This window comes from Agelaius tricolor, unplaced genomic scaffold, assembly GCF_023055355.1.
Source record: "Agelaius tricolor isolate 1412-34295 unplaced genomic scaffold, bAgeTri1.0.p SCAF_1, whole genome shotgun sequence".
Taxonomy (NCBI): domain Eukaryota; kingdom Metazoa; phylum Chordata; class Aves; order Passeriformes; family Icteridae; genus Agelaius; species Agelaius tricolor.
Window position 1 is genome coordinate 88,465,799 of NW_027269261.1, and position 22,313 is coordinate 88,488,111.

General features: G+C 33.6%; 2 protein-coding genes across 3 annotated transcripts in view; one reads left to right on the forward strand and one right to left on the reverse strand.

Annotated features, from left to right (window-relative positions):
- The window catches only part of MCPH1 (microcephalin 1), a 120,906-nt gene that overhangs the window by 28,006 nt on the left and 70,587 nt on the right, over window positions 1–22,313 (forward strand). Inside the window, exons 10-12 of the mRNA XM_071442217.1 lie at window positions 3,995–4,032; window positions 6,716–6,878; window positions 12,419–12,496. Coding sequence (XP_071298318.1) covers window positions 3,995–4,032; window positions 6,716–6,878; window positions 12,419–12,496 — 279 coding nt within the window. The remainder of the gene's footprint in view (window positions 1–3,994; window positions 4,033–6,715; window positions 6,879–12,418; window positions 12,497–22,313) is intronic.
- ANGPT2 (angiopoietin 2) overlaps window positions 14,027–22,313 on the reverse strand; it is a 43,897-nt gene continuing 35,610 nt past the window's right edge. For both annotated transcript variants that reach the window (XM_071442207.1, XM_071442201.1), the window contains 3 exons: window positions 22,036–22,202; window positions 18,761–18,891; window positions 14,027–17,395 (listed from right to left, as the gene is read on the reverse strand). In XM_071442207.1, the coding sequence (XP_071298308.1) occupies window positions 17,235–17,395; window positions 18,761–18,891; window positions 22,036–22,202 (459 nt within the window). In that variant the 3' untranslated portion in view covers window positions 14,027–17,234. The remainder of the gene's footprint in view (window positions 17,396–18,760; window positions 18,892–22,035; window positions 22,203–22,313) is intronic.

Genomic DNA, 22,313 nt, shown 5'->3' on the forward strand with positions numbered 1-22,313 from the left:
AAACATTTTATGGTCTCATTTTTATTCATTTGTCACTTATGAAGAAGAACTCATGACATGCTTTACAAAGCAAAGTTTGAGTTCACCTTCTTGAAAAGCAGGTTGTACAAAGCAGGACTTTTTTATCTTGTCCTTCAGCTCCAAGAAACACGAGCTCAAATTTAGAAGACAGAAGGAATACATTTTGAGGTTGGATACCTCTTTTGTGGTGTAGGTCAGTTAACAAATAGGAATTATCACTTTTAAGTACTGGGGAGATTTACAAATGCTGTTTCCTTCTAGCTACTGAAATGAATGTTCTATATTTCAGATGACTTAGAAAAATCTTGTTGTTGGCAGACACTAAAGTACTTAATGCAACAGTACTTCTAAAGAAATATATAAAGGAAAGCTGAAGCTGTCATTTATAATGAAGTCTGAATTCCAGACCTCAAAAATAATTCTGAAAGAAGCGTGTGCTCTGATTCAGTGTATGGATATGCAACTCTTCAGGATTCAGAGATTAATGATAAATAAAAGGACCAGTTAACTTAATACCACCTTTTCCAGTGTTTTATTAATAATAATCCTGCTACAAACATGCATTAGAACTCATAATGATGCTCACCAGATGTCTTTTTGCTGGTCAGAAAAGTAAATGCTAACTTTTTTTTTCAATAAAAGCAACATGTAAAATAAAACAGACACAAAAAGCACAGAAGAAAAATTGCATAGTAGGGGGTGGGGGAGAAAGCAATTAACTTGAAAAATGTAGAACTGAAAATTAGAACATAGTTTGGCTAAGTTTTCTACTTGGTAACTGTAATTAAAGAGTACTGCTTGTCTTATTGAAGCAATAAAACAAAATATTGTCTGCTTAGCAAATGACCTTTAACTTGCAAAAATATGCAGTTCTGAATGCAAATGAAATAGTAGCTTGGAAGAAATTAAATTTATTTCCAATTTCTACATTTTGTGTGCACCCTTCTGCATTCTTGAGTCTCTGAACCACTTCGAAGTGCACTGACAAGACATTTGTTCAAAATTCTCACTGCATCATCTTGTACACAATGTGTTGTAACATAAAAGCTACAATTCAAAAGCTGACCTTGCAGGGTAAGGTCAGGACAGGCTGTAGATTTCCTGATTTGTGTGGATCCACTATTTTTACTTACCTATAGACATGGTATTAAGGAACTCCTAACAAACATATCTGCTCTGAAGTTGAAGAAGCAGCTGTAGGATCTCAAGCTGCACTGGCCATAGTTTATTGCTTCTTTTTAAGCCAAGTTTGGCAAAAATAGTGGTATGATTAGTAATACTTTCATAGCATTTATAAAAATTGCGAGGAAGGATATTTTTCTGCACATTCTGAACTGACACATCAAGATCTACTTTAGAGCTAATACTAGACAAACACTCTCAAGAACTTAGTGCAATTGCTGTGTGTGGATTTAACTCCAGACTTTTAGGCAAGAAGCTTGATTGTGATAGCAATGAGGCCTGGCTTCAGGTAATAGAGGAGAATGTCATGACCATGCTGAAACATACACATTTGATGTAGATGAGTTTTTCCACCCAAAAAGACTGGACAGAGCCAAGCAAAACCTTGTATTTAAGCCCTGTTTTTTGCCTTCCCAGACTGTTACATCCCAGAGTCCTTTAATGCTCATGAGTGTATGGAGTTCCTACAATGTATATTAAGACAGTATGAGGCATAGACTCATAATAATGTGGCCTCACATCTGATTTTAATCATCTGATCTAACCTGTGCAGTAATGTGGGGTCCTTTTGCCACAAGAGCCCTTACTCAATGTGTTACTAGATGTCTTTTTTTAGTGTTTATTGTCAAATTTTGAGTGCATATAACTTAATACTAATATGTTATGATAGATATATTTGACATATATTGTTGCATTGTCATTACTTTTGTTCAGATCTTTGCATATAAAAGTCCAGTGTAGAATTGAGTTGGAACTTTCAAGAGCAATTAAATCTGACTGCTTTTTTGGAGTTGGAAGTAATGCAGTAGAAATTCTTTTGGCTAAGAATAGAACCAAATTTGACCAAGATAAATGCATATTCTTTTTAGCTATCAGACTAACAGTAGAGTGAGACATCATCAGTAAGTATTGCTGGCAACAAGATAGAATTTGGACACTTGTATTTCCAAAACTACTGCATAGAATTTCTTTCAAATATTTCAATGCAAAAGTTTCATCCTTTTTCTTTTGAATTTTTATTTTGTTTTATTGTTATTTGCTTCATATTTTCACATTGTATACATGGTCAGTTAGAAGTATTGTAGCACTTACATAGTGTGGTCTCAGTGCATGTTTATTATTAATCTTAAAAATTATTGATTATGCTGCATTATGTTACTTCTGAAGACTTAAATAGTATCTGGATTTTGTGGTTTTTAAATGGACACAGCCACAAAGAAATTGCCATGTGTATGTTGAAATTATTACTACTTGTGTTATCTTTAATCCGTGTTGTTAAGGGTATGTGTTCTATTTATGCAAAGAGTGTTCATATAATGATTAGTCATGGTGCACATTATTAGTTAGTCTAATAGTCTACATGGGTATTTCCAGCTCTTTTCTTAAATGTGAGAGATTACTTGGTTGTTCAATAGAGAACTCTTCTGTACTGATAACAGAGGTCAGATGGAATTGCAGCAGATTTCTCTCTTCTGTTCTTTGATTCATTACTCGGTAAAATGAATTGCCCTGATTTTTATTTTTTTTTTTTGCCTTTGCTCCCAATTAGAAATATTTTTGTACTCTTACCTCATTATCCAAAAGTGCATTATCCAAAAGAAACTGTATTTTAGTGGATACTTTGGGAGTTTATCACTTGTGGTCATGGTAATATACTGGGGGACAGAAGTGGGAGTTAGTATTTCATATGGAGCAGTAGCTATATGGAGCAGTAATTTAAATTCATATACTGATTTTGAAAATTAGAAGACCTTTTTTGAAATCATTGTATAAAATTCAGTCTCTTTTTCCTACAAAATCAAAATGTTTGTATATATATATATATTTGTGCATGTTTATGTAGCTATGAGTAATTCTTAACTAAGATGATCAAAACCTCTTCTTACATATGTTTTTTAATGACCATGTTCTATGTAGTTATGTATTTCTCTGATGCTGCTAAAATTGATGTTCTGTCCTGCCTTTGTGCATACTGGAGGCTTTCATAGTCAGTGGTGATGAACTTCCTCCTCTTCTGGCCTCTGTAATAATAATTCTTCCCAAGCTTATTTTAAGTCCATATGGGGCAAGTATTCCTGCTTCTCACAAAAGCTATGGGGAGTATTGCAGGAGAAGGGAGGACTGCTGTTTAAGGTGTCTGAGAATTGCTGATTTTTGAAGATTTTTGATTTTGAAGATTGCTGTATTCTTTGAGTATGTCCTGTTTGTGATATTACTTGGACAACTTTTATTCACTAGAAAATATCGAAGAGTTGAAAGAATGTTTATTTAACCTTGACATGTAATACAGAAGTTGTGCCAAAACCCCCCCAAAATACAGTATCAAAATAAAAACCATTAAAATTATATTTCTTGTTTCTGAAGCAGTTTCTACCTTTCTTTTGGAAGAAACTGGAATTATAAATTGCACGTTTTCTTTGTTGTGGGTAATCTTCCTTTTCCTTTCCATCTGATGAAAACTAAGGAGACCAATACTGTCCTTATTTCTGTGGCATCCTAGGCTGGAAATCCTTTGCATTTTGCTTTTACTAAAAAAGCTTACATTCCTGTCTTTTGCTATACTGTATGCTTTGACATAAAACATGATTGAAGGGTTTTCCTTCCTTCCATATCCTCAAAGTTTAGTATTTCTAGGATATGTGTTAATTAGTACAGACTTTTCCCCAGGTGATTGTATAGTTATGAAGTAGTTTGCACCTTTTAACATAACATTTTCTAATTTAAGGGGCTTTTTTCAAAGTATTTTTTTTTTCAGATTTTTTATGTTTTCTTGTTTCTTTCATGTCTCTAGCCAACAAGGACACTAGTTATGACAAGTATGTCTCCTGAGTAAGTATTAAGCATTTTGATTCTTTATTTAGCCTACCATTTAAATTTGAATATTGATAAATTTTTTATGCTTATAGAAAATTAAATTTATCTTTGGGCTCTGCACTTTATTTCAATTTGAATTCTTGCTAGAAACTTGTTTGTACATATATATTTTGTTGTTATTTGCACTGTATATATAAGTTTTTGTTTCTCTGGTGGAGACTGAAGTAGTTCCATAGGTGAGATCAACAGAGCTTCAGAGCAATAAAACTAAACTCTTAAGCAAGTTTTGAACTTATCTGAAGGAAATGTACATAGTAGTTATATGTAGTAAATGGTTCAGCCCAACACAGCCTTTTCAGCATACATTTTAATTATTTGTAATTAAAAAGTCATAATCTGAAACATCAGTTTAAAATGTTTTATTTCATACGAATAGTTGCAGAATAAATATCAGTTGTAGGCTTTCTACTGACTTCGTTTCAGGACATTAGAAGCAGCTGCCACTGCATATTTTAGGAGAGAGTTAATAATTTTCTGGCATGCTCTTATCATTCTCTTAAAAGTCTTAAAGCATAAGGAACATCCAACAAAAACACGATTCCACATTTTATACTACACTTACTTACAGTTTTTGAATTCTTTTTCAAAACTCAAGATATTTATACAACCCAAAAATCTGTTTCAGGTTTACTGTAACTAAATGTTGACAGTTACATAGAAATAAATACTCAGAAACAGCACTTAGTGGCTATGCTTTCAGAAGTTTTTTGTAAAAGGTTATCAATAGCTATTAACAAGTGTACTTATATATGTCAGAAACATAAAAGAGAATTAATATTTTTCTTCTATTTAATGTGACTGGATGCTAGTAACACCAGGACTATAAAATGAACCTCACAAGTCATGCAGTGCAGAATCCCTGTGGATCATCACTACAGTGCAGATAATAGTAGCTACAGCCTCAAAAGTGATTCATTAGAATTTGCATTTTAAGATGCATGAGTTCAGTAGTTTCATGGCATTGGGTTTAGAGATTATAATAAATGCTGCTCACTGATTCACAACCATACAGCTATCTAATTTTCTGATTTAAAAATCCAGTGAAATTTTGCTGTAAATTTTCATCCACCAGTTTTTGCAGCTGTCTTAAGTCTAAACTGGTGAGTTTTCTCTGCAGTTTGTAAGACATCTTCGATTCAAGACTTGTACAACAAAAAAATTTTCTTCTCCTTGTGAGGAATTTTGTGTAGACACAGGAAGAATTTAGAAAAGGTTCAGGTAAAGCACGGAGCTTGCAGTCTGGGCAGGGCCAGCCCCTATGAGTTGCAGTGTTGAAAAAAACATTCACTTGTAGGCTATATCAAGCTAAAGCTCACAAAATGAAAAGGGAATACTAAGAATTCTAGTAACAATCAAAGCTATAAAACCAAGGCCAGAATTCATACCAGAGAGAGGGTTAGCCACTGGATTTTTTTATAATATGTCAACATGCAATATCACCTTTTGATTTAATTGTGACATTAATTTGCTGCACTGTTTTCACTATTCATTTTTTTGTTTTAGACTTCTTGAAAAATGATTGCTCCAATTTTTGTGAAGATTTTTTTTTTCAGTTTTGTTGGGATTCTGTTAAGTAGTGTTTGATTTAGCTGGGGTATTTTGGTAGTTCTACCAGACTTCCTTTCTGTGGAGCTAAATGTAGTGAGAATGAAGCAACCCCAAAGGCTTCTGGACGTGCTCTGAGTGCACTTGCATTGTGTTTGTGATTACCTCAGAAGTTTTGCCTTAAAGGATCACCACTGTGATAGTGCAGCTGTGTTCAAAATTGGGACTAACTGCTTTCTCTTGTGTTGCATGGACATTTCCAAGTTAGTTTGGGGAGTAGAGAGGCCACCGGAATTTTGCTTTATTTTACAGATCTTTAAGGATCATTTATAATTGTAAAAATAATCATTAATAAAAACAGTAAATTGTTATCATGCAACAGCTTTTCTCTTGTGATACCAAGGTCCTCCTGTTTTCATAATTATTTATTTATGTGCTCCTGCATAGCTACGTAGAAAGCTCAAGTTAGAATTCCAGTTAGAGATGGCCATTCTGGAATGTAGATCTAATTTTATGTATTTCATTATAATTGTATTTAAGGATAAGTGAATTTTTAATTGAAACATTGGCATAGATGTGTAGGTTGCAAGCCAGATAGAACTTTAGGACTTTTCTAAATTTAGACACAACATTATTCAGATGCTGAAAATCTGGGGCTTCTTAATGAAAACCTGTTAAATGTGCTGTGTCTACATGTTTACATTCCTTGGTAATATTTTTTATAGTACTATAAAAGAAACAAAGGATTGGGCTCTGTTGTGTTGGGCATTGTACACAAACAACATAATGGATAATTCTGCACTCAAAAGCTTTTATTTAAACAGACAAGATAGATGGGGGGCAAAAGGGCTTTGATGTGCAAGTAGATGTGATTGTGTGATAGTGGAAGAGGGTCTGTTAGGACTCTGGAGAGGATAATGAATTTAGGGCTAGTAAATAGGTAGAGGCTTAGTGAGAAAAGGATAAAAAATGTTTAGTGGGGAAAGAAATGAGGTGAATTTGAATTAATTTGCAGTGTATGTATATGATTTTATAATTCTGCCTTCCTCCATTCAATGTTGTGTGGGCTTTTTTATCTTTTCTTCTTTTTTAGTAAGCAAAATACAGTAATTCAGGTTGTGAAGAAACTTGGAGACTTTTTGTTCTCAAATGAAGTGTGTGAAACAACAAGTCATGTAGTTACTGGGAGTCCTCGTCGTACCTTGAATGTTATGCTGGGAATTGCTCGTGGGTGTTGGATTGTTTCTTATGAATGGGTAAGAAATGTTTCTAACTTTACTACACAATAAATTAAATTTAGTTTGTATAGCTGAAATATCAACTATGTTTGTGTCCATGCTACCTGCAGTGGTGCCAATGTTCAGTTATTCAGGCTTACTTAGAGTTAGTTCAATTAGATGAAATTTGTCTGTGTGAAAATTTGTGAGTTAGTTACAATTGTTCAGTGCTTAATTTAACCAAAATATTCCTGTGTTGTACCTCATTATCTAGCTTAGAAAGAGGACTTATCTCATGGATGAGAAACTCATGTCCCATGCATTATTTTTGGACAGACTAATTTCTGCTCAACCTTAGCCAACTCACATTATTGAACTTTCTATGTACTGATATATTTCTCTTATGTCCTGAAACATGTATTGTGTTCAGCATTGGAAAAAATAAAGGGAAATTCTTAGATATTTCACTGCAAATGGGAAAAAATGTATAATAGGAATAGTGGTGAGTGGGTGGGGAACTTATCTGTCAGCCCAGCTTAATCCATCTCAATTGCTCACTGTAATAATAGAGATTAACCACTCAGTCTGACATTGCAGATGACAGTTTCTCAGCTTTCCTCATGTTTCCAGAGCTATAAACATAGATGGTGAAATTTATATGGAAATAGCTCTTCATCTTATACAGAAAAGGGTTGTTGAATAACTAAATTTCGTGGTTTCCTCTTTCTTATAAATGCTTTAAAATTTACTTGTTGGGTGGAAAATAAACTGCTGCCTTTTTGTTTTCAAGATGTCTGGCACTTTCCAGTATGAAGCTTGTCCTGTATGATATATATGCAGTTATCTGAAGTTCTTGTTGTATACTTCAGGTTTTTCAGAAGGTCTTGGTGATTAATTTCCTTGGAATAGAGGGTTTGCATCTTTGGCCACCTTAAGGATCCAGTAATGTGCCTTCGTGGCAAAAGAAAACTAATAGCATCCTTGGCTGCATTAAGAGGAGCATATTTGAGCAGGGGTTTTGGAGAAGAACATCTCCACAGACTCATTCCAGCCTACTATATGATTCTTTGCATCTATTAATTAAATACACTGAATTATCTGTCCCACACTCAGCTTTGTATGGAGCATTAAACAAGTTACAAAGTAATTGTCATAAGTTACTTTTTCATACCAGGGTGCTCAAACGTGAAAGCTGCCTTCTTCTTGAGAAAAAACTTCAAATAACTACAAAGATAGCTAGAGATAAGTACTACAAAATAGTTTCTCAGTATTCCAACAAGTGCTCTCCTAGAATTTCATTGTCCATTATATTCCCTGCACTTCTGTGAACAAATACATGGTGAAAATATCTACCTATGCTCTTCATAGAGCAGTATTGATTGGAAATGTTGTCCTCCTGTCTTATGGTCTGCCTCGTAGACTCATCCTGGGATCATCTATATCCCTCTATAATGCCAATAAGTTGAATGAAATTGTTTCAAGGATTAGTTTGTCCCTGTAGATGTTATTGGATCAAATGCTGATGCTGTTTTCACTCATTTTATTGAGCTGCTATTTAGACAAAATTCTGAAGTTACTAAGAGAGATGCATGAGAAAGAACTAGGGATGAACTTCAGATCTCCAGATCAGGTTTGATCTTATAGTATCTGCTTATCTGGAAGATTGCTATTTTTAATATTTTTAGAACTGTGCTTATCTCTTTCACAGAGACTAGGTCCAACTTTTCCCATAAATGTATATTCCCTCAATTTATTTATTTGTTTATTTATGTATTTAACTGAATTAAAACAGTGCTTTGAACCTTTTAAAAAAATATATCTTCACCTGTTTAAATCTTTGAATCATATGATGTAAGTGCTTCATTTTCTTATTTCATATTGTGTCAATGGCCATTTGGCCATAAGATGACCAAGTACTTTTGCCATCTTTTTGCCCAAACTGGTTAACTAGAGATGAGAAAACTGAAGCCTTACTTAGCCAGAATTAAGGAATTCAGTAGAAAATTAGTCAGTAAATATATTTACCTCTGCCTTTTGACTTGTGGACATAATTTAGAGTAAAGTGTTTTTTTTCTTCTGAGAAAAACTTAAAATGTTATTTTTAGAGATGGATGTTGGAGAAATACCAAATTTACCATCAGACATTTAACCTTCATAGCACTCCATTTACATTTTCAAGATGAATTATTCAAGTATAAATACCATATGATCATGCACTGTGCTACTAGTTAGGTGAGAGACCTTAAATAATAACTAACCAAATAGTGTGTTTTCAGACCCTTTGAGTTAACTCTTTTATAACTGCGCATTTGAAAACTTCTAGATAGCTCTTTATTCTCAATAGAAACACACATTCTGAAGTATTCAGCTAAGAATAACATTGCAAATCATAGCTTCTTTTTGAATTTCATGAATCTTAAGCATTTTTTGGTGTTGCTATGAAAATATAACTGGTTGAAAATTTGCCAAAGTCAGAAACAAACTTTCAGTGACTTGGAATGGAAAGCTCTTGTCTTTGTTTTCATGAAAACTGAATGTTTTAGTGAGTGGTGACCTAATTATTTACTGCAGGACCTGTTCATGAACTCAGTATCCAATTTTCTTTTTATCTAGGAGAGTAGATACGATGGCTTTGTACTCAATTCCAGACCCATGATAGACAAGCATTAATCCATCTTTTGTTAAGACAAACAAATTTTATTTCTAAACAAAATTCTGTAAATACTACAAGGGTTGATAAAGGTCATTGCTGTAGAATTGGCCTGGAAGATGAAGTAGGATTACTTAATCATAACTAATCTTTTGGGTTTATATTTTAATCTATTTAGGTTGTTTTCCAGCTACTTTTGATGCAAATATAATTTTGGTACTATAAGGACGTGATGTATATGTAATACAGCACAGTACATCTGTTCCTGCTCAAGTTTATTTATGAAGAATTTTTTTAATGTAATATGTCTATTTATATCGTGATTAAAAGAGAAATTACATTTACAAGTTTCTTTTATGTTCAATAAATATATGCAGATATAAATATAAAGCCAAGAGGCTTTGATATTCTTATTGTAAATTGTTGAAAGTAATTATAAAAAATTATAAGGTACCACCCTAAAATTCATAACTTACAGTCCTAAGTTGCAGTCTTAAATGTATATTTTAAGAAGTTACAATACTTTTCTTAGCTGAACACTGCAATGCATTATTAGGTTTTGAATATTTTTAAAGGTCATTGATTTATTAATGCACTTAACTCTTATTTTTATGTTTGGTATGATATAATGGCTGTAGAAATTATTTTCTCTTTTTGCACAGCTGTTGCATTTTCAAATATTTGATTGTGCTTTTTCTAAAAGTAAACATAGTATTCTTTGAATGTTTTGTAATCAAGTTTAGCAGTAAGTCTAAGGATATGCTGCTTTCTATTGTCAGCAAAGAAAATCTTTTCCAATAGCCTGCAAAATTGGACACCTCTCCTCACAAGTCAGACATCCCTTGTCACATCAAACAAGGAAACAGCTTTTGTAGAAGTTCACAGTCGAGGTTTTTGGTTTCCCTGGAAGTCATCAGGCATAAGATACTTTGGACTGAAAACTGTAGAACTTATTTAGAAAATAATTTTGTTATGAAAACTGAATTTGCAATTTACTGCTTTGTAGCGATAGATTTGGGGCAAAAGAGCCCTTTACAGAAACTTATTTTCTTAAAAGGAATTGGGTCATTTTATAAGGTTTATATTGCTAGTTCATGATCAATTTGTTCAGCTTAGAATTTTCCATTAGTGAGCTGTAACATTGTAAAGGATAACTTTACCATGCTCAATATATATAATGCCAGTTTTTATCTACAGGGAATATTTCATAGACTTGTTCACAAACTTTAATTGGGAACAATTTATAATTTAAATTTAAACTAATAATATGTGCATTTGTATGGCAGAGTATTCCAGTCATTGTGAATCAAGCATGGGAATAATTTCAGACACTGATGAAATTGAGCTTGTTCTAAGATGAATAATGACAACTGTTTAATAGTGCATGGCTGTGCTAATGACTTAATCTATTTGAAATGGCTAGAGAGCTATTTAGGGAAGATATGAGACAGCCATAATTATCCTAAAACAGGGATTTACTTTCTGATAAATTCCATATATCCTGTTTAGGGGGTATATGTCTGCTTCTTGTTCAGTTAACTTCACTTGCTCTAGGAGCAACAGAATGTCTCACTGGTTGGTAACAGTGCTTTTTTTGAACTTAAGGGGTGCCAGATGGCAACTACAGAAGAGACATTGTGAAGCTCAAATACCTGTAAATGGGAAAAGTTGTTGAATTGAGTGACAGTGGGCAAACTTGGCAAAGAAGATACCAGTGATTTACCTCTGTGAGAAGCTTCATGGCTCACCACTTGCAAAATCAATGAAAAAAAGAATTTCATCTTACATCAGAATGACCTTCAGAATTTAGGCTGCCTACAAATTAGAATGTCCTGTAATATGACTCAAGGGCATAGGAACTTTCTCTTTTTCCATTTTCCCATTAAGACAATGCTTTTACCAATTAAGGGATGGAATTTGAATACTCTCCCATGGAGCTTTTAATATTATAGTCTACCAATTGGAAGTTATGATAAATTGTTCTGAAGAATGTTTAGAAAATCAAACCGTAAAAAATGCTGCATGGAGTAGTTCAGGGAAAGTTTTACCAAAAAAATTAAAAATATCAGAAATTGGAAATACAACCATTTAAAGTAGGTTTTTTCTGTTAAACATTTGGTGCTGGTCCTGATGGGAACAGAATTCTGCAAGTGGCACACAGTTTTAAGGATTACTAGTCTCCAAAGATCATATTGGTCCAGTGTTTCAGAGCTCACAAATGATGCACACAAATGATTATGTGTTTTCTGGAGTGTCAGTGTTCTGCAGTCTTCTTTGGTGCTCTAGAGTGGGACACTGACAAAGGAGGTTACCACAGAGCAAGAAACTGAGTTATTCTTCTTTGCAGGATGATTTATATATGTGATGTGGATTCTTTGCAATAGTTGCACAATCCTTGTAGTAGTAGGGGTCCAGTACTGTTTGACATCTTCATTTATGATCTGGATGATGGGGAAGAATGCACCCTCAGCAAGTTTGCAGATGTTGGAAAACTGTGAGGAGTGTTTAATACACCAGATGGATGTTCATGTTCAGATGGACTTTGACAAGCTGGAGAAATGAGCCAACAGGAACCTCATGAAATTCAATGATTACTGAACTGAGAGAACAGAACTGATATATTATGACTTCCCTTTTCAAATTTTTTGCTCTATGTATTGTGATTAAAAAATAGTTGATTTTTTGAATATCCTCACAATATTTTAAAATGTAATATAGCTGTGCATAGAAGTATGACTGATATTTCAATGGGTTGTTTTAGTTGCAAAAATTGTTTCTTTCTTATTTATTGATTTTTCGCCCAATGATTTGGTTTGGGTAAATGAAATAGAAAACCAGGTATTGTAACAGTACTATCACCTCTAATTACACATTCAAAAAGGTGATTTTAGAAATTTTAAGATTCTACTTACCACTTATTTTATTTTAGGTTCTGTGGTCTTTGGAATTAGGCCATTGGATCTCAGAGGAACCATATGAGCTTTCATCCAGCTTCCCTGCAGCTCCTGTAAGTTTAATGATCCTTTAAGCTTGTGAACCTTCTTTTGTTTATCTGGAAAATGATTTGCCCTCTAAATAGGTTTAGTGAATAAGGAAGCCTACTAGAAAAATATTTTTTTTAAAGCAGATACTGTAAGGAGTTATTTTCCTCTTCATCCAATACTTTTTGAAGTGTGTGCAAAAACTTTGGTACATGTGGAAAGTGCAAAATGTTGATTCACCAATTAACACCTGAATAAACCAGCATCTTACTGAAATATAAATGAAATTTAATTTTATTTCTATTTGTACCTGTGTGCAAACTGGAGAGGCATGTTATTGCCAAATGGAAAGATTTGCAGGTCAGGGGCTCAGTTTTTTTGGCCCAGAAATTACTTGGGCAATGGAAAATTACTGTGGTCTTCTAGAACTGCTAAGTAGGAAAAAATGAAGCATTTTTCCTGCCTCTAATAATCATTCTCAAGTACTGAATTGGGAACAAGTGCACAAGTGGGTATGTGTGGGCATGATGTATCTGTGTAGACCTCAGTGCACTTCATGTGTTGCAGTTGATGAAACAGGAATTTTATTTTGGTTTTAAAACAAGTAGAAGTCTAGCTGGTTACTAGTCAATCATTCCAATAATTTTCCCTCTACTAAATTAGTGTCTGCAATTTGTTTCTCAAAGTTTCATACCAGCTTTGAAGAAAGTACAGTTATTGGGGTATGAATTTTTTTGCTGTAATTTTATTAACTGTTAAGAACTTCTATTTAGCATTCTTTCTAAATCTATAACTAATGTAAATTTACATATCCAACATTAATATGTATTATTTATTATATGTATTATTTATTTCATGATTGTAAGGTGTATGTTCTCAAAGTTTAGGGAAAATGTAGCTGTTCATCTCAAATAACCCTTAAAGAAATTAATTATCAATTATAAGTTCACACCTCTTATAAAAGGAGAAAGTAGATTGTTTTATATAGCAAATACAGTAAGAATGGTAAATCTTAAGGTGAAAAATAAATAAGAAGCATGTTCTCTTTTTTCCCCTTTTCTGTATTTCTATGAAAAAATCTACACTGAATTTCATTCCTAGATTGCTTTGAGTTTTCTGTTTCTTTTCAGACTACCTTGATTAATAACAAAGTATGCTATCAGTAATAATGTACATAGCATTCTTTAGAGGTGATTCCTCGTGGGGTTTTTTTTGAGATTCCCTTTAGAGGTTTTATTCCTGAAGCCAAAGTAAGGAGAATTTGAGAGATGGTGAGAATGTAAAATTAAGGGAGGTTAGGGTTGTGCTAAGAACCTGAATAACTTCTTTTTACAATGTTCTGTTCTTGCAAAGGAACAAAGTTGAAGTCCAAGGCAATATTTCCACAGCCATTCCTTGTTTAGTCACTCTAATTTCTTACTGTAACAGATACCTTAATTTTTTTTGCAGCTGCGATTATTATTTGAGCATAAATTTATTCATGTGGTTTTATTTGTCTTTTTTTTTCTTTTTTCTTTCCTGCTTCCTACAAAGTACTTAGAGAAAATGGAAGTATATTCTAGTTTCACATACTGTTTATTTGATTACAGGAAGGAATTGAAAGTGGGGGTTACCTTGCTGTTATGTTTTTACTTGTTTGTACCAAGTCAAAAGTAGTTTTTGCAGCATTCTGCTTCCTATTATTGCCGTCCTTCTACATCTCCTCCTGTTGCTTCACTTTGGTCTTTGGTGCTCAAGCCATGCAGTCTTCTTTAGATGAAATGTCATTTAAAGACATATTCCCCCTAACATTTTAGAACAGTCATCATCCTCAAATTCTATAAACTTTTTTTCAACAAATCAAAACTAGCCATGCAATATTAAATTATTGTAGTCTTACAGGGTTTTCCTTACTAAAATAAAGTTATTGTCAACCAGAAGTTGCCGCTGCTTTTCTTTGCCAGACTAAGCATTCAGATACCATCATGGTTTTTAAGAACATTTTGAGGATTTTTGTTTGTCTGTTTTGTTGGCTTTTTTTCTCTTTCCTTTTATTATTGGTGTGGATATGCTTACTGTCTCAAATATTGGGAGTATTTTCTTTAGTTGTCTGATTAAATGTACCAACACAGGAAATACAGTAAGTAGACTCAGCATTTCTATTAAATTTCATAGAATCATAAAGTATTTTAGATTAGCAGGGACTTCTGAAGGTTGTCTAGTTCAACACTTTGCTCCAAGGGACTTGTCCAATCCACCTTTCTGCTAATAAATGAATAAATGAAAAGGAAAATTCACTTTCCCCAATTCCAAATTGTATTTACTGCTTGTTGTCCCTGTCTCTTGTCTCATAGCAGAGAACCTCCAAGAAGGGTCTGGCTTTGTCCTCCCTATACCCTCAATCAGGCACCATTAAGGTCTCCCCTTCCCTTTCTCTGCTCCAGGCTGAAAAACAACAGCTCTTGAGGCTTCTCTTGGTATGCTATGTGCTTGTTGGTGTGTGTGGCTCCTTTACTAGTAAAGACTCTTCTAGACTTCTCTCTAAGACATTTCTTGAAAATTTGTGAAAGCAATTTTGGGAAGTATTTTTTTTTAGTTTGGAATGTGTATATCCTTACAAGTTTTTATTATGAAAAATAATAAAATGGTAAACAGTAATTTCAAATACATAAAGATTATTTTATGGAACTCTTCAGACAGTGACTATTAATTTACATTCTTTAGGTTTATATAAAATCAGATCATGAAGTAATATTAGAAATGTTTTTTGTCTCTGCTACACTTAGTAATGATGACACATTTTCAGTGAAGAAGAATGGTGGTAGTGTGAGTAGTGGGGTACTCTGATAGCAGCTTTAATGATTGTCAGTTTAAAATTGAGAGATTTCTTCAATCTTTCTCAAAACCACTTACTATTTTCAAGATAGAAACATAGAATCACCAGGTTGGCAGACACCTACAAGATCATCCAGTCCAACTGTCCACCCAGCACTTCCACTGTAACCTGTAAACAGCATCACCCACCAGAACCAAATGCCTCTTGAACACCTCTAGGGATAGTGACTCCACAGCCTCTCTGGGCAACCTGTTCCAATGCCTGACCACTGTAACACTGAAATTTTTTTTCTAATATCTAATCTGAATCTGCCCTGACTCATCTTAAGGCAGTTTCTTCTGGGCCTGTCACTGCTAGCAGTGTACAAGAGAGATCAGACCCCACCTCACTACAACTTCCTTTCAGGTGATTGTAGGGAGTGATGAGGTCCCCCCTGAGCCTCCTCTTCTCCATCTAAACAACCCCAGATCCCTCACCCCTCCTTGTACAATATTTTTTCTAGACCTTTCACAAGCCTTGTTGCCCTTACAACACCTTTTGTTAAGTTAGCTTCCAGAAATATGTCTGGGGTTTTTGTTTTGTTTTGGGTTAAGTTCTTGCATTGTAACTAATTCAGTCATCTGCTGAAATCAAAGTTTTACAAAAATATTAGGCAAAGAATAAGCATGAGAATTAAAAACTAAACTTAATTTGGAGAAAAACCTCCACTAAATTATTGTGATGTATGAAGAAATATCTTCTCAATCTGATTTACAATTTTAAAGCATATATTAATAAAATGAAGGGGGAAAAAGAAAAAAAAGGAAAGATCACCCAGTAGAGTAATTTATTCACATTGTGGTGTACATTGAGGGGCTACCTACAGAGAATTTTTAGGGAGAAGTCCTAACCTTACTGAAAAAAACCCATAGATAATTTTCAGATTATTTTTCTTCCTGTTCTTAAAATGTAGTAATTTGTATCTTAAGTCATAAGCATAAATTTAATTGTATCAAAGAACATGCATATGTTTTTCAGTCAGGTAATTTTCACAAAACATATAGTTATATTACATCACCAGGTGATACATGATTGTCACAGACAACTAGACATCTGGTGTTAATGCCGTTGTCTCAGTTTACAAAATATACTGGTCAGTTATTTTACAGGTAAATGACAAGGGAAGGAAAAAAAAGTGCAATCTTCATAAAAATGTATAGGAATACATGCTGTATTGTAATTCATAGGGATTTTCTATAATTTAAAGACAGTGACTGAAACAGACTGAAAAAATTATGACTTTTGTAAATGGTATTTCCCAAGAATAAATGCACACTATTTAAATGCTGTTTGTCCTCTGTTAAACATAGTCATACAGGCTACTGGAAAAAATCCTCAAATAAGAGTAAAAAGTTGTTTAGGAGACTATGGGGGAAAAGAATGTAATCCCTAACTATAGTATTGAGCTAATTACAGAAAAGATTTTTTTTTATGTACATATAGGGCACACATGACACAGAATGATAAATAGTTCTAGATCTAGCTAGAACTAAGCTAGAACTAGCTAAGTGTTTTATATTAATGTTTAAAGTTCAGTGGTGAGGCAAAATGCATATTCCTAAAACTATTTTAGGGTTTTTTTCACAGTTCCAGTTATTTACTAACACATACATAACATAAATGATCAGTAAAACAGAGTCCTTGAAGTTGTCTGACGGTTTCTTGGATGTTCTTTTTATTGAGTCATTTGGCCAAATCACTGTTATATCAGGTCGATGGTTTAGACATTGTGTCTGGTTGAATAATATGAGCTTTAGCTGATCAAGACAATTGCAATTCAGGAACTGTACTGTACTGACCCCTTCAGAACACTAGTGCATGTTTTTGGGCTTGAAAAAATGAGACAAGTTGCTTGGTAAAATAAGTCTTTGAAGACTATACAATATATAATTCACATAATGACAAAGCATTTAGAAATCTGCTGGTCGAATCATCATCGTCGTAGCTTTGAGAGAGTATCCCGAGCCCTTCCAGTAGTACCACTTGATCCCATTAAACTTGTTGTTGTTCTGTCGTAATGGATAATACATTCCATTGAGGTTAGAAGGACCACATGCATCAAACCACCATCCTGCAAGACAGAAGACAAATATCAGCAGAAGTAATTCTCAAAATAGTATTTAAGGTCACTTTTTGTCTGGAAATGAGAAAGGAATCAAAACCCAGGTTTTTTGTTCTTATGATTTGGAAGTGTCGATGTAAAATACTTGCCCCAAACTTGAGGAAAGAAATGTATTTGTGTATCAACTCCACATTCTTGAATCTTAAACAGTACATTGTATTTGAAAATTGAGAAGGGAAATTGTTCAATCAATTTATTATCAACATAAACATTTCTGACAGTCTGAGGGCAGAACACAACTTGAATTGTAATGATACTGAGTTGCCTTTGGTTTTATCTACTCTTCGGTAAACTCCTGTTTTTCACAGATTTAATGAGTGAAATTCTTAATTCTTTCTAGAGGAATTATTCAGTTCTCTGTGCTGTTTTGTTCAAAACCTCCTGAGACATCATAAGAAGGAAAAGGAGAAAAAACAGCCCAAATGTACTTTGTATCCATATAGTCCTGACTTCTTAGTGGGTCATAAGAAAAAAATTATTTTTATTAATAAAATAATATTTTTATATTTCTGTTATGGTGGCGATAGTGTGTGTGTTCTGTTTTGCAGGGCAGTATTCCAACTGTCCTTTTGGATAAACTGAAGCTGTCTTTTTTTGGAGCTTGTGCTATAGGGAAATGAACAATTGCTTAAGAGATAACGCGAAGAGAAACCAAATTTACAAAGCACTTGTTTACATTTCAGAATGTGGAATTCTAGATGAACACATTATATGGAATTACTTGTGTAGTTGAAGATAAAAATACCACCTAGAACTCAAATATAACTAGTGAACAATCATTAGAAAAATGTAGATATATCTGTGGTGTATCTTTACCACTTCATAACTATATTGACTAAGGAATTAAATTCTTGTACCCTTCTGTGGCACTTGCAGCACACAGCAGCTCTTGGGAGTTTTACATTTGGGTAGTTAGGGAAAGGGCTTATGCCTGAAAAATCAGGAGCCATTTCACTGATGGCTGAATCTCTGAAAGAGGTTTTTTGCAGGGAGTTGTATTTTGATCTCTGAATGTACGTCATTCCTTGGAAGAGGAATGTACTGTGTCTCTGATTAGTTCCACAATTAAATACTTTCTTGTACCCCAACTTCAGGGACTTATTTTCCCTCCAGTTTTCACTGCTCTGGTTTTATTTTAACTAACTTTCATCAAATGGTAAAATACTTCATCTAGAGTCACCATACTAGTATTTCTCTCTGTGAGTTTTGAACTTTTTTAATAATCAAAATTTACTAAGTCAAAATTATTTATCCCATAGACAATTTCAGTGCCAATAAAAATAGGAAGACTGAGAAACATAAAAACATTCGTACCTCCTGTTAGCATTTGTGAACATTTGCAAATACATTTGTCATTGTCTGCATCCTTTGTGCTAAAATCATTTCCTGGCTGGCTTATACTACTTATTTTGCCCGCTGTCCCAGTAAGTCCTTTAAGGTAAATCCTGTAGAAGTGAAAAGTGGAAAAACAATTATTACGTGGAAGTTGATGGAAGATGTCTGCAAAATAATGATGGAATAATTTTCAATAAATATCCTGTTCAAATTGTTTAATTCTCTTCTGGCCAATGTGCTGCTGTAAGCTGTTTTTCAGTACAATGTTTTCAAATGAACAGAAACAGTCAGCACAATATTCTAATGAACATGTGTTTGTTCATGTCATATTAGAAGAAAAAGAGAGCAGGTAGGTAGTAACTTCTAGGATTTTTCATGCAGATCATGTATTAATTCATACTGAAAGTGCTTCAATTTTTGTACTTCAATGCAACAGTACATGCAATAATTTTTATTACAAAATTTTATTACAGTTTAAGCCAAAACTTTTTTGATTCCTATTTTTCTGTTAGTACAACACAGCAAATTAGCGTTACAACCCTGCATATATGAGATGACAGCCTTACTAGGAGTGTTAATTCTGAGCTAGTAAATGATATTTTAGAAGTTTCTCAATATTTCCCTTTCCATTGTCCTAGTTACTTATCCTTTTCACATCATTCATAAATTTTAGCGTTAGCTCTTCGCAAGTATTTCAGTTTGGTTCAATTACCTGGCAAGGTAAGCTTTCAGTGAGGCTGCTGCTGTTGGGTTCTGCTTGCATGGGTGCCAATGCAGTCTCAGTGAGGAGAGACACAGGGCACTGAACTGGGCAGGACAATTACACAGCTATTCCTGTGTTACCTTGAATTGGAAGGACGTGAACCCTCTGCTCCCACAATATCTTTTGGGTGATTGCATTTCTGTATCAAATAGCTCATGTTTCTCAGAGGTATTCTGTTTGTTTAAAGAGGAAGTCTTATTGTCTGAGGAGAATTAACTTGTCCCCCAATCAGTCTTCATCTTGCATATAATTCTCTGCTTATGACAGAAATTGTCTTTGGTAGTTGAACAGATTATTTTAACCCATTTTATATTCCCTATTTTAAAATAGAATTAATTAGTTTTTATTCATTTAAGTTTCATAAGATCAGTTCATTAAGATTTTCATCAGATTTTCTTTAAAATATCTTTAAAAAATTACTGTTTTTTCTTAAGATGAGTTCAAAATTATGTAAGCCAATTTCTAGCATAAATTATATTAAAGGTTACAAGTATAAGGTATGAGCCTAGGCTGGGTCCTCAAATATCATCTGAAGTCTATTATAAGCATAGTATTATTTATTTGTGATTAACAATAAATCGTTAAAGGTACAGTTTAGTATAACAAAATATGAGAGCCAATGGATGGAAATTGGAATGAGATGTTCTGACTGCATATCAGAAAATCTTTCTACCATGAGGAAAGACAAGTAGGTTGTAACCTTGGGAGGTTATCAAGACCCAGATGAAAAATTCTGAGCAACCTGGTTTGACTTCATAGCTTTGAGATCAGGAAGTCTGATTCAAACAAAGTCCATTCTGATCTCGGTTTAATATGAAGAAATTTCAGTTTTACAGCCCAAGTCATAATCTTTCCAGCATTCAGAATGTATTAATCTTTTTATGTAATGGATCTATTAATCATTTAATGTAATGGATCACAGAATCAAAGAACTGTTTGAGTTGGAAAGGACCTTAAATATTATCTAGATCCCTTTGCCATGGGCAGGGACACCTTCCACTAGATCAGGTTGCTCAAAGCCCCATTCAGCCTGGCCTTGAACATTGCCAGGAATGGGGCACAGAAGATGTTCTTAACTGAATACTTTCTTTGGATTTTTTTTCTTTTTCATAATGTTAAATACATTCTTTAAAACACTCGATTTTATAATGAATTCCTTGATTGGTTGTATATTGTAATAAAATTGCTTTTACCATCTTAGTTTTCAGTAAGTATCTTTTAATATGTAAATGGACAAGGGTAATCACACCTTTTGGTAAAAGTTGCCTTTCTAAGTATTTTAAAGCATTACTTAAAAAAAAATCTCTGCTGTAGATTCTGACTGTTTCCAGATGAAAAAATATTTACTTTGGAGTTGGGACAACTAAATACAACCAAAGCATTAAGATCTAACATTTTGTGGGGGGCAGATGCTGATAGTTTTGAATTGCTTTGTTTGTATATAAGACCTGAATTGAAATAACAGCATCAGGTCTCTCAGGTGTCAGGTTGACTTCATTTACCACAAATAGTTGCTAGAGATCTTGGAGAAAATCATCTAAATGTAGACCATTTTTCTGTCCAGTCACCCAAAGCTCCATGAATCTGCAAGATTCTTACAAAGAAACATTTCATGGACCATGTAGTAGGAAAGCATCTGTTGTGCTGTGAAGTGTTTAATTTCTTCTATAATAAATCAAACTATTTATTGCATTTACAGAGAGCCTGGTGAATGAACTATGAAATGCCCATATATTTCTGCTGTGGCTGGTACTGTTTCAAAATGTGTAATACTATGGTACAATTTAAAGTATATAATACTATTATAATATTTATATTAAATATTTATTTTTAAATTGTATTCTTTCTTATTTTAACCAAGAATTTAGAAGAAATTGTGAACCTTTACATTTTACAGGATTAGAACATAAATAATAGGTCCATTAAAATTTGGTCTTTAAATTGACAAGTTGGTGATGAGTGAAATGCATATTTGCTCCATTTTCACAGGTAGGAGAGTTATTGAGAATTTTAGCCAGTGGCTCATGGAAGGATAAGGCCACCTCACTTCAGTGTGCTCTTTATGACAACAGGACAGTACCTAAAAGCCAGTGACAAGGAAAATCCTTGCAGTATAATTATCTTAGTCATCCACCTTCCAGAAATATATTTATTGCAGGGAATCAGAATTTGATAGTAACTCCTATTGTCCTAATGACTGTGCACTGTCACCCACTATACTGGCACATGTATCCTGTCTTGTTCCATACTATCTCGTCATCTTTGTGTTTTGTGTGTTATACTCACTCAGGATGCACTAGTAAAATACACATTTTCTCCTCTAGAAAAAGAAATTTTTTTTTAGGCAAGAGATGAAAAATGAAGAAAACATTACTTTCTGAGTGAGCTGGAAAATAGTCATGATTTGTATGAAATAAGGCCATGCATCTACACAGTTTAGAAAGATTACTATCAGAACATTTTTTTAATTAGATCTGATTTTTCTGCTTACCTGTATTTTTGTTCTTCACTTGCTAGAGAGAAGTGGTCATACAATGAATATGCCTCATTTCCTTCCCAGTCTTTCAGTTGTATTTTAAGAACATAACGCTTCTGATTAGTGAGTTGAGAAACAAACTCATTTCCCAGCCAGTACTCCCCAGCAGGATCACCAAATCCCTGTAATTCAAGTTGTATATTTAAATAGTTTTGTTTGGGTGGGTTTTTTTCATTTCAGTTTGAAAAGATCACTTTATCAATTTTTAAGTTTAATAGTTTTCAGCCTGTCAA